General features: G+C 40.1%; 1 protein-coding gene across 1 annotated transcript in view; it reads left to right on the top strand.

Moving 5' to 3' along the window:
- Window positions 1–4,282: 4,282 nt before the first annotated feature.
- The window catches only part of LOC122869870 (mitogen-activated protein kinase kinase kinase 11), a 65,812-nt gene continuing 53,617 nt past the window's right edge, over window positions 4,283–16,477 (top strand). The window contains exon 1 of the mRNA XM_044183241.1: window positions 4,283–6,215. Within this exon, the coding sequence (XP_044039176.1) occupies window positions 5,459–6,215 (757 nt within the window). The 5' untranslated portion in view covers window positions 4,283–5,458. The remainder of the gene's footprint in view (window positions 6,216–16,477) is intronic.

Consider the following 16,477-nt stretch of genomic DNA (forward strand, 5'->3'; position numbering starts at 1 on the left):
CTAACAGAAGGAAGCACACTGTTTCCACACAGCAGCCGGTGGGGCCAAAGGTGGCCCTCTGATTCCCATCCCCTCCCATGAAGTCAATGACTTTTAAGCATGCTGCACTTTTGGAAACATGGAAAAATGTGGGAAAAAGGAATTCCCTGCCCTTTCAACTTTCATTGCCTGGCTACTTGAAAAGCACATGTTTAAAATGAACCGTGTGTTTTAGCCATGCTGTGGCCTTGATCAGAGGGCACACTGGGAACCAACTCATTAATCTACTTTCACATCTGTACTTCAGGCTATTTTTAAATACTTTTTGAGCATTATGTCCCTGCTTTACCATGGCAGTTGATATGTGGGATATTTTGACATAGTATTATGTATACTAATGAACATAAAGTAAGGCATGGCGGACATTATTTATATAGCACAATTCATATTGTACACAGGAACTCATCACACCTTTCATACAAATAAAAACCAGTCCATCAAAACAAGCACACAGGAAAGAGCACATATAAAATTTTCAATGTCTAAGAAACAAAGAAACTAGGTGCACATTAAAATTAAGCGTTGACAGCCATGCAAGCGGCTCTGTGAGGCTGTACGTGTTCTTTGAGCTAACATGCTAATATGCTGACGTTTAGCAGGTATAATGTTTACCATGATCATCATCACCATCTTAATTTAGTGTATTAGCATGCGAACATTTGCCAATTAGCACTAGACACAGTACAATTGAGGCTGATGGGAATGTCATTAGCTTTGCAGGGATTTGGTCACAAATTGTTGGACAAAGTCAAATTTTGACCTAATGAAGGGATCACCAAAGTTATTACAATTCATTCTCTGGGAGACTTGAATTTGTGTACCAAGAGTTGTCAAGAGATTTAACTAAAAATAAAAATTTCAACCTCATGGTGGCACAAGAAGAAAAGTCAGTGAATCACCAACATTAGAGTCCATCCTCTCAGGACAATCCATAAAATAGTGTTGAGATATTTCAGACTGGACCACAGTGGTGGACCGACAGACCAACATTGCCTCACTTGTCATCTAGAGCCACACTAAAAACTAAAGGCAGCTTCTCTACACTTTGAATTGACCCTCAATACAGTAGGAATACTACAAGTACTGGATGAGCTCTCAGACAGTGGCTCATACAGTAGCTTTTAAGCATGACTAGCACATATTGTGAAGCAATATTAAGTATTTTAAAGTCTTTTTTATTGTTAACAGATCCCATAAAAAGACCAAAACCAACAATGAATTGATCCTTCTAACACGTGTGTGTATCCAAAGCCTGATATATCTTATTACTCTGCGCCATAGAGCTCCATTGTTGTCCAAAAACTATTAAAAACACATCAGTGAGCCACACCGCTGCACTGGACGACGTGTTCCTTTATTTCCATGAACACACACACACACACACACTGTAGTTTATTTTGACTCAATCCCACATACACCATTCTGCTGAAACACACACTAGAGCAACAAATCCGCAGCTGAAAATAGTCCCCAACAAATGCACTATTTCCTCCTGTTGGAGTAACGTTTGCTAAAAACTACAATGACCAGCTGTTTTAGGAAATTACTGAGCCTTTGTTTAAAATGAAACTATATATTTATGACCTGTTTTTAAAGATTTGAAGATTGACATCTTCAGTAGAAATGCTTTTAAGATCAAGATGGGTGTGGAGTTAAATGTAAACTAGGGTATCAATAAGCTTATCGACCTAACTCAGCAACAGGAAATCAGAGACTGTTGTGCCCTCATCTTTACTGAGACCTGGCTGCACCACTAAATCCCGGATCAAGCTGTTGCACTCGACGAATGGAGCGTGTTCTGCTCAGAAGATCATTGGTACCAACCTCCCGAGCATCAGTGATATCGGTGAGGTGTCTGCGCAGAGCCCAAAGGATGCTAAAAGACAGTACCCACCCCAGCCACAGTCCGTTCACCCTGCTGCCGTCTGGCATGAGATACAGGAGCATCTGCTGCCGGACCACCAGACTACAGAGCAGCTTCTTCCCTCAAGCTGTGAGACTGCTACATTCATCCCCAGTACACTGTATATAATTTCTGTATATGTTTGTGTTTTTGTTTATGTGAGTAGCAAAAAAGGGAGCTACAACTAAATCTGGTTTTACACATTTGTTGTAAAATGAGAAATAAATCAACCTTGTACCTTGTTTGCATAAGGTCATGACCAGTGCGTCATGTTTCTAATGGTACACCGAGTAGCTCGTATGAAATCAGTCCTTTTACTTAAGAATATTTTGCCTGGTATAGAAGCCCATTTCCACCAAGAAAAATAAACATAAAAGTTATGCATGATAGAAATATTAAATGCACATGGCATGTCCAAATTTTGACTTACTAAATCCAAATTATGAGATACTCAGACAATTATGACTTTAAATTGTTGAAGCAATAGTTTGTTCATTTTTTAAGCCTATCTGCTGAACTATGCTGGACTCTAGTGCTTTTACAATAGAAAGACGATACTGAAAATGAAAGTATTCACCCTGGAATAAAACGTTTAAATGAGCTACATTTGACTTAAACTCTTAATTAGAAATGGGCAGCAGTAAATCCGTAAATGTGTTGGTTTAAAGGAAGCTTGAAACTCCTTTTTTTTGTTCAAAGTAGCCTAACACCAGACAAAAGAACCTCTTCAACAAATTTCTCCCCACAGAAACCTAACAGCAGCACTCTTTTCTTTGACCATGGGGACAGTTTTTAATGAAGTAATGTCCTTGGGTATTTGGACTGAATGTCACTAAAGTGTAATATCTCAACTTGTTCAACAGGTAGACACTTAACCATGCTGTTGTACTAGCAGATGGGAGCAAAGAAACAATCAGGGTGTAAATAGCAATAGAGCAGATGGCATGTACTTTAGATAACCATATAGCATATGCAATATAAATACATTCATAGAATATATGCAGAGTGTACAAAATAACACTACTGATACATCTATTACTGACATGCTTAAGACTGTACATAAAATGTCGAATTTACAGCATCTTCCAGCATTTGGGATTTTTAGTTGACATTATGTTATTTGCTTATGAAAATTATTGAGAAAAAGCCAAAGTTAACACACAGCTATATTTATATTTGTATATTTATATACTTGATTAATGAAGCGTTATTGTGTTTCACAGGATTACCTTTTGGTAAGTGTGTTTTGAGCGTTTTTCTTTCTCTAACCTGTACGACGCGTTACCACCACCGTCAAGTGAGTCATAATAAACTAATAGGATTTCTAGGGTTAATTTCAAAGTAAGAGTGGTCAAGAGAAAATCTGTAGTAAATAAATATATTAAATAAGTGTTTTCCTCCCAAAATGTGAGAATCACATCATAAAATAATAATCACATAATAAAATGACTATTCTCATTATAACACTACATTAGCCTACTACTGTCATCGAAACATAACAAATTTAATTTTAATTTGAAGGCAAACACTTCCCCTACATTGTTATTTTCGTAGGTATTTCTGCTAGCTTGATGCACCTTCAACTCAGGCCCAGTAGCAGTGTGAAGTTAGCAGGACAACTGCCATTAAAATACAGGAAAACATTGAATTCAAATTAAAAGTCTCATAAATGCATAATGGCTACACAGATGAGTTGCACATAAGTACAGAGTTACTAGTCCATAAACACCACTTTAAATTAATTCTTTACTTTTACTTAGAAGGTGAAATAAATCCTGAAATCTGTAAAAATGTAGCCCATTTGTATAAGTCTGTAATTTCGCTTTAACTTGACAGGGTACTTGATCCTTGAAATCACATTGTTGCGTTTTATAATTTTTATTGCAATGGAAAGCAAAATCATGCAAAAATGACCAATAATCTACACGGAGGAGGTAACTGAAGTAAAGTGGTGATCACTAATAGTGACCTCTCTCTAATGATTTATTAACTACATGATAACATATTACCAGAGTTGGATAGTGTTTGACCTCAATGATATATTAATGAAGATACAGGGATTCATAATTCAGTGTCTACTCATTTGATTCACTGCACTGGTCACACTTTAAGTAAGAAAGTTGTAAAGCTGAATTTTTGTATGAACTGCTGTTTACTGTTTTCTCATGCAGACTCATTAATCTTCAGCAAACAACATTTAAATATTCCTCCCACCGTTTGTGTCTCCCAAACAAACAGGCGCGTTTGTCCGAATTTTATTTTGACAGTTAGCCGGATATGTAATTATTTTTGTTGTCTAGCGTGACCGTGGCCTGTCATCTGACTCTTTTCCTATTGGGAGAGAAACAGTTTTGAAGCCCCGCCCTCTGTGCTGACTGTAAGCACAGACGTTGAAGTGGTTCGAGGTCCTGACGACTGAGCACTGACCGAGGAAAAGGAATATAATGATAAGTTATGATGGAGTTATTGCGCTGTTTGGATACCGACTATAACTACAAAATCACCGAGCTGGACCAGGTCACGCGCTAAAGTCCAATTAGGAACTATCGGATTTGTTTTTGCTGCGTGTTTCTAAAGGAAAGTCAAGCAGGTTTGGATATTTCTTCCTGTTACGAAGTCGGCGGTTCCTAACTTTTTATTTTGTGATAAAGCCCGGCTCATTACGTACTTCTGATAAGACCCTAAGTATGGATACTCTGCCGCAAAGGGATGCGGGATTTCCTGCGGTAGCGCCGCAAAGTTGCGGTCAAACGCGGTTATTGGAGATTTGGTCTTAATAATGCGAACTGGTCAGCCCTGAAACTTGTCGTAAAACACTGGTTGGCTGAACTGAACGCTCCTTTCCTGCTATTCTTCTCCGCTTCTCAGCGCTTCCTGCTTGTGGTGGCCACTGCACTTAATGGCTAAAAATACATAAAAACTCAAAATGGACAACTAAATGTAATGGGAAACTTAATTTGGAGTTGCAATTGCAACACATGAAGTGTTTTACATCAAGCTTTGGACAGTTTTATTTTTGTACTTTTAGTTTTCAAAATCAACACTCAACAGGTGGCAATTGTGATTGAGGGAAGAGAAGAGCTAATTTACATAATGAGGTGATTCAAACCAAGAGCCTCTTAAATACAGGCCGGTGAAATGATATTGTGCTCAAACCATGTTTTGGGAAACCACACACCACATCACTTGAACAGAGAGAAATTCAGTGGAGTAAGTGCTGCCTTTGAAACACTTAATCAAACAAAAGCACTCTCTTGACTGATTATGCATTTTCAAATGGAAAGCTTTGCATTTAATGTCAAGACGAATGAAAGACACTTGCTGTTCAGTTGTCTTTAAATCCTCTCTTGTAGCCCACTTGTTGGTCAAGCTTTTGAACACATTTCACTGGTCCCTGATGAACCAACAAGAAAGACAGGAAAGGGAGCGAGGCGCAATAAAGTACTCTTTTGTATTTTATTTTCAAACCCTTGGGGTGCAAAATCAGATCCAGTCAAAACATCTGCTTGAGGCTCCATGGAGCCGCTGAAGAACATATTCAGTCGTGGCCCGCTGTCAAACTGGAAAAATTTGGAACAATCACAAAAAGGGAACTTCACCAACCCTGTGTGGACAGCCTTATTCGACTATGAGGCATCCTGTAAAGATGAGCTTACCTTGCGTAAAGGTGACCTGGTGGAAGTCCTGTCTCTGGACTCTGAGATATCAGGGGACGAGGGCTGGTGGGCAGGTAAGGTCAACAACAAGGTGGGCATCTTCCCATCAAACTACGGCTCCTTCAAGCCAAATGGATACGGGAAGCTTCCGGGCAGCGGCGTGGTCAGTGAGCTTGGTCCGGCCGTCGTGGGTGAGTTCGAACCCGAGGCAGTGGATTTCCGGGAGCTGAGCCTGGAGGAGGTCATCGGGGTCGGGGGATTTGGAAAGGTGTATCGCGGTACATGGAGAGGCAGGCTGGTGGCTGTGAAGGCCGCCCGGCAAGACCCGGATGAGGACATCAGCGTGACGGCGCAGAACGTCAGGCAGGAGGCCCGTTTGTTCGCCATGCTCACTCACCCGAACATCATTGCCCTGAAAGGCGTCTGCCTGCAGGAACCCAACCTGTGCCTCATCATGGAGTACGCTTCAGGTGGAGCACTGAGCCGGGCGCTGGCGGGGCGTCGCATCCCGCCGCACGTCCTGGTCAACTGGGCTGTGCAGATAGCCAGAGGGATGTTGTACCTGCACAGTGAGGCCATTGTCCCCGTCATCCATCGGGATCTCAAATCCAACAACAGTAAGTCCTTTAAGCCTGCAGTGCAAGTCATTCATCAATGAAACCCAGTCTAGCCCCAGTCTGGAAGTGTTAGATTGATGAAAATAAAGGGTACAGACACATTTACTGGGCCTTCTGTGTGCCAGCATGCTCTGTGGCAGTGATGGAACATGGTGTAATACTGTATATAAAGTTACTAAGGGCTTCTCTCGGTGTTTACAAGGCCATATCTAAAACAAAGGCAACCTTTTTAACTCTCTCATCATACCTGTGCTCCAGTAGAATTATTAACTCAAACCTCTCATTAGTCTGGGAAATTGAATTATCGCTTTACTTTTGAATTTGTACCATACCTGGTACAATCCAAGTCATTGTCTAAGGGTAGTATATCAGCTTTATATAGAGTTATAGTTCAAGATCATTACAAAGCATTAAGAAATAAGATTAGTGGTACAACTACAAATCTTTTTGGATCGTAGCCCAGTCATGTGACTCTCTAAAAGGTATGCCAAGGCTACAGACACTGATAGGCCTTCAAATATATGTTGCTGATGGGGGGAAAAAAATGCCATGTTTTGCTAGCAAAAGTCAGAAATTCAAGAGGAAGCTTTCTGTTCCAGCACCGTCACAAGTCACACTTTGGACTTTGGTGTTGTCCGGGGGCAGCGGGAAAGGTCTTGCGTCAGTGTTACGGGTGCTTGTTGTAGACACGTATGCATTGGACCTTGTCATTAAAGCTGCACTGCGGAGAGATGTATCGCTGATAAAGCTTTCTGTCCCCCCCTTTGAAGCAGAACAAGTGCCTTTCTCAGCTCTAACAGTGCTTTTAGCTAGCCTAAACTCTGAGCCACCAGAATTTTGCAGCAGCCTCCCCTCTGTTATTATCATTCTTGTTATGCAGCATATAATCCCTGTCAGCTCTGCGGTTGTATCTGTTGCGGTCCAAAAGATTTTCAACCTCCCTCAGCTCATCCTGTCTGTTACTGCAGATCCTGATCGCCAAAGTACACCAAAATAGAAAGAGCTCATGGTGGCTCCTTGTTTAACTGGAAACAACTGACACCGCAAAAAAAAAAAAAAAAAAATTAAGTAGTGTAGGTCCTGAGAATATGACATTGGTTAGGAGCACCAGGTTAACTCCTTTGATTCACGGTTTGTTTAAAGCAAAGGATCCCTATTCAGCACATACTAAGAATACCTGTCTCCCAGACTCCTTTCAGCATTTCCATTGTTTGCACTTGTGAACGAGCACCAACTGTTCCACTCGTTGAGCATTGACCATTCCTCTTCCCATTGCCTTCAGCATCTGCTCATACTCTGTTATACTCTTGGCTTATCTTTACCCTGGTGTCAAGTTCCTTCCTGGTAAGACCTCACCACTGGAAAAATGTCTCCTCCTGTAGCTCAAAAGAAAGTGGAGTTATGTTAATATAGTGTTTGTATATGAAGCAGGCCAAAGTGAACACAATCCCTCTCTCTGTGTGCCAGGAGATAGTATCTCTCTCTAGCCTACTCCTGCCTCTTCCTTTTTTATTCTCTGAATCTCTGTCCCTAGCCTGCCCATACATGTCTCCATACAGCCATAACCCTGTTGTGCCACTGAGCAATATCCTGTTGTGGTGGTAGAAGGGGGCAGGGGGGTGGGGGTGTGGGGGGTGGGGGGGTGTCATTTCAAGCCGTTTGACAATCATGTGTAAGTGAAGTGCTGGCAGGTATAACACACAGGAGGCAAGAGCATCTCAACATAAGGGCATTTTAAAGGAAGAATGCACCCTAAAATACTGTACAGATGATTGGTCAGTTAGGTTGACAATCCAAAATGTACTAAAGCATCAATGGTAAACCTCGGAATACGGTGTCACTTCCTCAGAATAATGGTACAAGTTCTTCTTTCTAGAGCTGCCATTTTGCGTTGGCGCTCTGCAATCATACAGGGAGAAATCTGTCAAAGAGGAGGCAGAGAGACCTATTTCCAACCGTAGCGTCAAGTGGACCATGATGCAATGGGGCAACAACATGTGTTCATTACCAGAAATGTAGAAAACATTGAAGGAATAGTATAAAAGGGAGGTTGAGAGAAAGAGAATTCCCCCCCCCCCAAAAAATAAAAAAACTCCTTTATTCTTCTACCATTTTTTACCACCTAACCAAAACACTAGGTGAAGAAAGTGACCACCAGCACATTACTGCATGAAGAAGACGATTACTTTTGACCATTAGGGCCAGCTGTTACAGTGATGGATTAAGGTGAATAGTCATTATCCCTGAAGGGCTTGTAAGAGCTAAAAGTTGCAGCTAATGACCAGCTGAGTGCTTTGGCCTGTCCTGGCGATGACAGTGTGGGTATTTTTCACACCTTATGCACTCAGTCATTTTCTGTTTTTAGCAGACTAGTGTTTAGTATCTCATGGTTATGAAAGAGCTTCCCCTCTGGGATCAATAAAGTATTTCTGATTCTGATTATCTAATTGATGCTTCAGGGCTTTGCCACTCTGTAAGCCATACAGTTCTACAGGAAACATTGAATCCTTTTAAAGTCCAACTGAAAATAAATTGCTTTTTTTTTTTTCTGCTGCGGCATACAGATCTACTTTGTAAATTGTATGTTCTGTGCTATGTTTTGAGTAAAAAATATCTACTTCAAAAGGAAACATTTGTTGCATTTTAAAGTTTTTTTTATGGTTTCATGATATCGGAGTATTCAGTGTTCAGAATGCTGCTGTTTTTATCAAATCATTTCATTTTCACCCTCATTGTCAGGTTCATAAAATTGTAAATGGTGTTGCCCCAAATTACTTATTAAACGTCCCACAAGTCAGAGAGGCTCACAGACATAACGCCAGGTCCAGAGTAGCAAATCTAACGCTGGTAAGCATCAGTAGCCAGATGGGTAAAAGTTATTTCAGATACTCTGATGCCCAGGATTGGAAGAAGGTTCCTAATAGCCTCAAATAGACTACAAACCAAGTCATGTTTAAGGCAAAACTGAAACACTGGCTTTTAGATAACGTGCCCCTGTTGTGTAGCCAGGGTTGTGTGTTAATGGACCAGTTTTAGTATAACAGGAAGTGTGTATTTTAGCCCATTGTCAGAATAATGCCCTTTGATGCCCAATGTAAATATTTTCTGTATATTGAAAGTTTTTTGTGCTTTAAATGCCGCTAATGCCATACTCCACTATCTCAACAGATCAACAGAATGTGAAGAAGTAACAGTCCTGACGTCATGTCAAAGATGTCTATGTATTGTAATGTGTATGTATGTTGAAGCTAGTCCAGCCCGTCCTGTGTTGTAATACCACCTGTGCCTCGTGAGGCTCATGAGTCCGATGGTACAGCTCAGGTAGTTCCAGCTGGGAGATGTGTGCGATCGGCGAGTTCGCTACGTTACACAAGCTCTCTTAGCTTTTTTTAAGTCTAATAAATAAACAAAATAAACTCACAAAATGTCAAGAAAGGAAATATTCTTCAACCCATTTTCCTTATCAAACAGAAAAATACAACCGTACACCTTCTTAATTCACGTTTCTCTCTTTCACCAAACTAAGACCAGCTTAATTGCCTTGTTAACGCATCGTAAAACACACTTCGTTCAAACTCGACAGAAACAAAATATAACTCACCAAAACCATCTTGGTTAGACTGTTCCAACAATCACCAACTCTGGTTTGGTTGAAATAAATCTTTAATCCATGACTTAAGAGTGAAAAATATTCTGGCTCTACCTGCTTGTTGCTGCCTGTCTTCATCCTAGTCGGACTAAAAGAGTATTTCTCAAGTATCTCCCAAGACATTTTTCCTTCCATTCAATACAAAAAAAATATTAACAGTAAATTTGTCAAATTAATTTGACATGGTTTTTAATTCCAACAAGGGATGACTTGTGTAATTTCCGGTGGACTTTAAAGCAGCAATTGATTTTTTTATTTATTTTTTTCGCCACTAGTGGGACAGTGGAACACCATTATCATATTACCTTACAAAGTTGTTATGGCGAATGTATTAGTAAAGAGTTGCTTATTTACACATCCAGCAAAAACAGAGCAACATTAGTATTTATTTAGATTCATGTGTCTGGTCACCTGGCGAATGTAAGGCCAATATTCACTTTTCTAAAATATCTGGCTCTTTAGCTGCTAAATGCTCTGTACTGCGCTATGTTCACCAGCTGTTGCTAACTTTGTCTGTTGTTTATTGCTCAACATGTAATGTACAGTGGGTTTATCTGAACTCTCACTGAGGTGCCGCTGCCTGCTGGAAATAAGATTGATGAGAACAGTGAGAGTGAATCAAAACAGTAAAGTTGCCGGCCATAAAACCAAAACTATGAACTTAAAGACACTATAATGCTCGATAAAACTGTGGGGAATTGCAGAGTCGTGTGATAATTATCTGTGGATTCATCAGTACGAGCGACCCCTTTTCCATTACACACAGTAATTTGATCCATTGTTTGATCAATGCTGCTTTAAGTTTTCTGTAACTAAAATATCAATATATCTTCTTGCTGCAGCTACAGTAAAAATCTTGCTATCAGTAACAGCCTTCAAACGCTCATTCAGTCCAACTGTCATCCTTACCTTGTCAGTTATCTGCACAAATCCTTCACAGACCCAAAACAGCTATGGGCAGAAGGCAGTTTGAGGAGGGCTCCCTTGTGCCCATTTTTTCAGAAGGTAGCCTGTTTTTTACCCCTTGAACAGATTTTTAGTAAATCTAAATTTACTAAACTCTGAAATAATATATAATTATTACGTTATATTGTCAAATAAACACTCAATTTGTGGCACAAAGATTTGTTTTGTTTGAAAAAATAAGTGAGAACAGCAGCAAAAAAAAAAGTTTGAGCATTCAAGGGCACTTTTGATCTGTTCATTTCTGACCCGGCCTCCGTCATGCTGCTGCCGCACTTTCTCTTTCCCCCCGTCTGCTGTAGAGAATATACATAAATTGTTGAGAATTATAAAATTTTGACGGAGCGTTTCTATTTTAACCGCTGCAGCTTTTCCGTGAGTCAAGTCAGTGAGTGAGGTACACACACACACACACACACACACACACACACACACACACACACACACACACACACAGGGAGAGTAGAGAAGAGTCGGAGAAATAATTTAACATGGCATGCTCTAAAAAGAGAAAAGTAGACAGCGGAAACAGAGCTTTTAATCGAGAATGGACAGACTCTTACATGTTCAATCTTCCCACAGGCAGTTCAAAACCAGTATGTCTCATGTTCCGAGATCATGGCGATTATTAAAAGCGGCAATGTGAAGCGCAACTATGAGACACTATAAGCACAGAGCATCTTTTGAGCAGGTTAACAATGGAGATGGATTTTGGTCATTTTGCTAACAAGGGGGATAGCATCCCCTCTCGTCCCCCCTCAAATTGCCGAATGGCTATGGGCATCACCATACACACCATAAAACTCTGCAGAGGCTTTAGTTAGAACTGGTGGGGAAAGTGCCAAGCTAAGCACTTGTTGGGTTGGACCTCACAGGCCTTTTTGCAGGAAGAAGCCACAGTTAGATCTTGGATCAACATGTATTTTTTTCCACGAGTGGACAAACATCTGATACATCCCTCTACCAGCATGTTTTCATTCAAGGCCCCCAGTGTTCCACATTGCAACACACTCAAAACATCCCCTGTGTGTGTGTTTCTGAGTGTCCTGTCGGCTGGGTGTGTGATGTTGGCATGTGTGTGGTGAACTGCACTCCCGTTACCACCACCACCACCACCATTCCCCTTTTCAGCAGGGGGAATCATGAGGGCAATGTAGACATTTGAGCCATTTTGAGTTATTTAGTGAAGGAAATGGGGGGATTTTAAACCTGATAAAGTCTGCACATGCACCTGTATTTTGTCAAGGCAGCCGTATTATCATTTAACATGTGTAGCTTAGGTGATAAGTGAGCCAATAACTCAGTTTAGCTGACCATTAGAGAGAAAGAACACGCTGAAAATCTTATCTACAGATGGAAATTTAGCGGTGAAGAATTTCAGTAAGGCTTGACTTTTGCTGTCAGTTTGCCAGTCAAATATTTTATTGGCTGCTACATATACTTCACTTCAGCAGTGTACGTGTAGAAAAAGAAGATGGTGCTTTTGTGGAACGATGAGATATTTATATTCCTGTTGAGTAGTTAGTGTCAGGCCTGAATCACATATGTTATAAAATAACTTACGTTTTCACGATAATGTTTTTAACAACATTCTCATCCAAATAAATGTCCATTTTGTGACTCTATCTTCAGCTGATTAAAGACAGTTTGATCCATTGTCAGTTTATAAAAGCTTTTATGATTGCTGTTTGAAACCATGGACTGTTGAAAACCATTCCTATAGTGTCTGTGACATCACCCATAGGTGTGCTGCTTTTTGCTGTTTTGACTGTAGCTGGAGCCAGATAATCCAAATTTGGCTAAAGGACAGAGCCTGAGTGGAGCAGGGGACAGGACAAGCAAGCAGCAACTGCTAGGGCTAACTGTGCTAGCCTGAGAGACCTGTGAATCAAGGCCTTAATAGCCTCTTATTGATTTTTAGGAGTCACTGCCAAGACAAACTGTAGAAGAAAGGGAAATTGCGGTCTTAAGAAAAAAAGGATTGAAGCCAGCATTTTACTGTATGTCCAATAGAGAAACCTTAGACACTTATGCATTGGCTTAAACATTACAGTACACATGCAGTCTGTGTGTCAGACTCCTGGCTTACATCCCAGTCAGCAACTATTGACCATACTAACTAACACCATTATCTATAAATGGATGTCAGTACATCCCTCCTTTGGGGAAAAAAAGAAAATTGGCCCCACAAAATCAGCCTTTATGTCATCATGCACCTGTTTATATTAAGATTGATAACAACAGTTATGATCCAGAGGCGTTTATTCGTATTCCCACTGTACAACGAGGGGCATTTGTGCATGAAAGTGGATTCTAGACCTTTGGAATAGCAGTTTGACAAAATAATGTAAATGCAATATGCACTTTCTACCTTTTTCCAGAGTTTTTCCACAACACGGTCGTCATCAGCAAATGGAGTTGGCTCAGCTGTCATGGAGATGGCTTAGTTGTTATCATGTGACCTAAGTATGGAACTTTGGCCACATGGTAAAAGGGGGTCGTATATGGACCATATCTCATGGGTTGTGGTTGATCGCTATGGAAAAAGGTAGCAAATAGACTATGAGTTAAGATTTTGTCAAATCTGGGGTGATCTCTAGACTATAAATCATTAAGAAGGATGTCCACGCACACATGTAAACATGTTATCACATTGAACTCTGTCGATACCTACTTCAATTAAAATGTCACACAAATTCCCTCTCTGATGATATCTTTGTTTTTGTCTCGCTGCTTCATCACACTCAACTCAGCTGAGCTACAGATGATGTAAATCATGCATGAAGGGATGTTTTTACAGCATACAAATGGTAAATGGACTGTACTTATATAGCGCCTTTCTAGTCTTTCTGACTACTCAAAGCGCTTAACATACATACATACATTCTGTATGTTCTGTGTAAAACGTGGTACAGTGATTTCTTTACTATTCTGAATCACTTAAGCATCTGTCCCTAGATGTTGAATCTGTCCCTAGATGTTTGGCACATAATACGCGTTTAAAATTTTTGACAGTACCAACTGTGTGGAAGGGCAGTTAGCATGAAAAGAAATATGAAAAGAGCGCCATGTGTAGAATACAGGAAAGAGATGATTCAGCTATGCTGCTTGACTCTGAGAAATGCAGTGAAACAGAAGTGAGCTTTAAACACCAAAGAAGGAAACAAAATACAAAAATTGTAATGAGGAACTTGTGCATTATCACTGTGATACTGTGTAAAAATGTCAGTTTCAATAACATAATTGTCAATTTCAGTAACATACAGTGAATATATTAAAATATACAGTGAATATTTTAAGATATACAATATACACCATGGGGAATTGAGTCCTAGACTCTGAAATGAATTACCCATTAAGGGTCTGCTTTCAGACTTTACTTGAATTACTCAACTAGCTAACCACTTTAGATCCACGTCACCATAAAGAGCAAAAGTAAGTATTTTTATTCAGCAGGAGGCACAACATCAAATGTAAAGTGTAGCAGAAAGTGCATCGTCTTGAAGACTGAGAAATAAACATGGCTGCATCTTCAGCGCCTGTTTGCTGACGGGCATATCAGAGGGAGACCTGGGGAGCCCTGGCAGGGAGTGGAAGGGGGTCACCTGGGGTAGAGCTCAGCTGTGCTGCTGCTGGCTCAGAGTGAGTGTCAGTGGGTGATAAGGCAGAGGGGAGTTTGCTAGACTTTACCGTGCAGTTTAGCCAGCTGCCTGCTGGCTTTATTTTTTATTTTGGAAAAGACAGGCAGGCAGAATCTAGACATCCTAGGCTGACATTGGATTAAAGAGCAGGGTAGATCTGGAGATTTAAGAGATTCACACGTGAGTGTGGACCGAATTCAGCTGTAGGTTTTTCGAGGCTAATACTGATGACAGTATTTTTAGATCAAAGCTCCCAGAAGCTGTTTTTTTTTTGTGTTGCTATAATCTTGAATTCTGACTTTTCATTTCCTCAAGATGATGTTCAAAATAGATTTACAGTATGCTATGTTGAGCTGCTTAAACACAAATAGTTAATCGATTTTTTTTTTTTTTTCTGAGAATGAGATGAGAAGATCGTTATCAACCGCATGTCTATGCCTAAAGTTCAGAGCTGGAACTGAGAGGGGATTAGCTTATCTTAGCATAAAGACTGGAAGCAGGGGGAAACGGCTAGCCTGGCTCTAGTAAAAAAAAAAAAAAAAAAAAAAAAAAAAAACCACACCTACCAACACCTCTAAAACTCACAAATTAACACGTTATATCTAGTTTGGGAAATGTAGAATCTAAAGATGTAAAAAATGAAAATTTATAGTAATGCTAAGCTAGGCTAACCACACTCTGACTCAAGGTCTGTACTTCATGCACAGACACGAGATTGATATTGATCTTTTCAACTCATTCTCAGAAAGAAAGCAAGTAAGTGCATTTCCCAAAATGTTGAACTATTTCTTTAACGTCCCTCATCAGAGTGAACATGATCTACTAAAAATGAAGTGTTTAGTTTGAGTTATTCATTAGTGTGTTTGCTTTCAGTGATGCACTCTTTCATTCAATTTCTTATGGACACTTTTCTGGACACTCCTATTGCTTTACGCTTCAGCTGACCCTTCTAGCTCAATTTATCACTTAAACTTCAACTAACACTTGACTTGACTCGCCTACACTTCAATGTCATTCGGTCCTTACACTTAAACTGAAACTTCAATTGCTTTCAGCCCTTACATTTTAATTGCCATTAAACCTTCTTTCACTAATTGTATTTCGACTGCCACTTCAAATTCTTTCAACTTTAAAATTCAACTTTGTCAAATGTTTTAAGTGCAAATTTTCAGCAGCGGCACATAACAGGAACTTTAGCCTTTTCTAGATTAGGCAGTTATCATGACATTATTGTGTTTTCTTGAGATTTCTCTTCTTTCCAGGGCAGAAAAGCCGAAAAGCAGAAAAGGTACTTGATTGCAGTCAAATTAAAATATTGTGCTATATTAATTTCAGGTTGAGATTTCCAGCCAGTGTAATGATCAATATTTAATCAAAATAAGGTTGTATGCTGACATTTGAGTTTTAATAAGAAAGTGATCTTGGCCTTATACTGTCTATCGGCACCATGTAGCCAGTGTCACATACAGTATACAGTATACACTATGTTCTGTAGGTGTGAAATCAGATGTACCCACACAATGACTGCACATCCACGCTTAGTCATGAAAGCAGCAGAATATGTGTTTGTGTGTATATGTATGTAGTCGGAGGATGAGTGAGGGGGGCAGAACAACAACTGCAGGGAAAGAGGAGGAAAAAAAAAAACAACAGAAAAGCAGACACTGGTGGGTCAGAGCGCACAGGAAGTAGAGAGGTTTCCAGAACTCAGCCAGAGTGAAATCTGTTGTTGTTTTTTCCCGTCTCCAGTCTGGAACCTCGTTCTCAGCTCGGCCTCTTTCTCACCACACAGATCACAAGGCAGTTTCGATGCAAATGAGCAAAAACCTATTTATCTGTTTGTGTAAGAGAAAATGGTTATGAGGATCAGGACACATTTGGAGTGTTTAGGAAGGAAAACAACGTAAGGAATGTTGTTCATCAGTGTAGTAAAGACTGTTGACTTTGTTCTAGCTGGCATGTTGGAGATGATGTGGTGGGTATTTCAATTCTGACCTTTTGAGGGATTG

The sequence above is a fragment of the Siniperca chuatsi genome, linkage group LG22, assembly GCF_020085105.1.
Source record: "Siniperca chuatsi isolate FFG_IHB_CAS linkage group LG22, ASM2008510v1, whole genome shotgun sequence".
Classification (NCBI taxonomy): Eukaryota; Metazoa; Chordata; class Actinopteri; order Centrarchiformes; family Sinipercidae; genus Siniperca; species Siniperca chuatsi.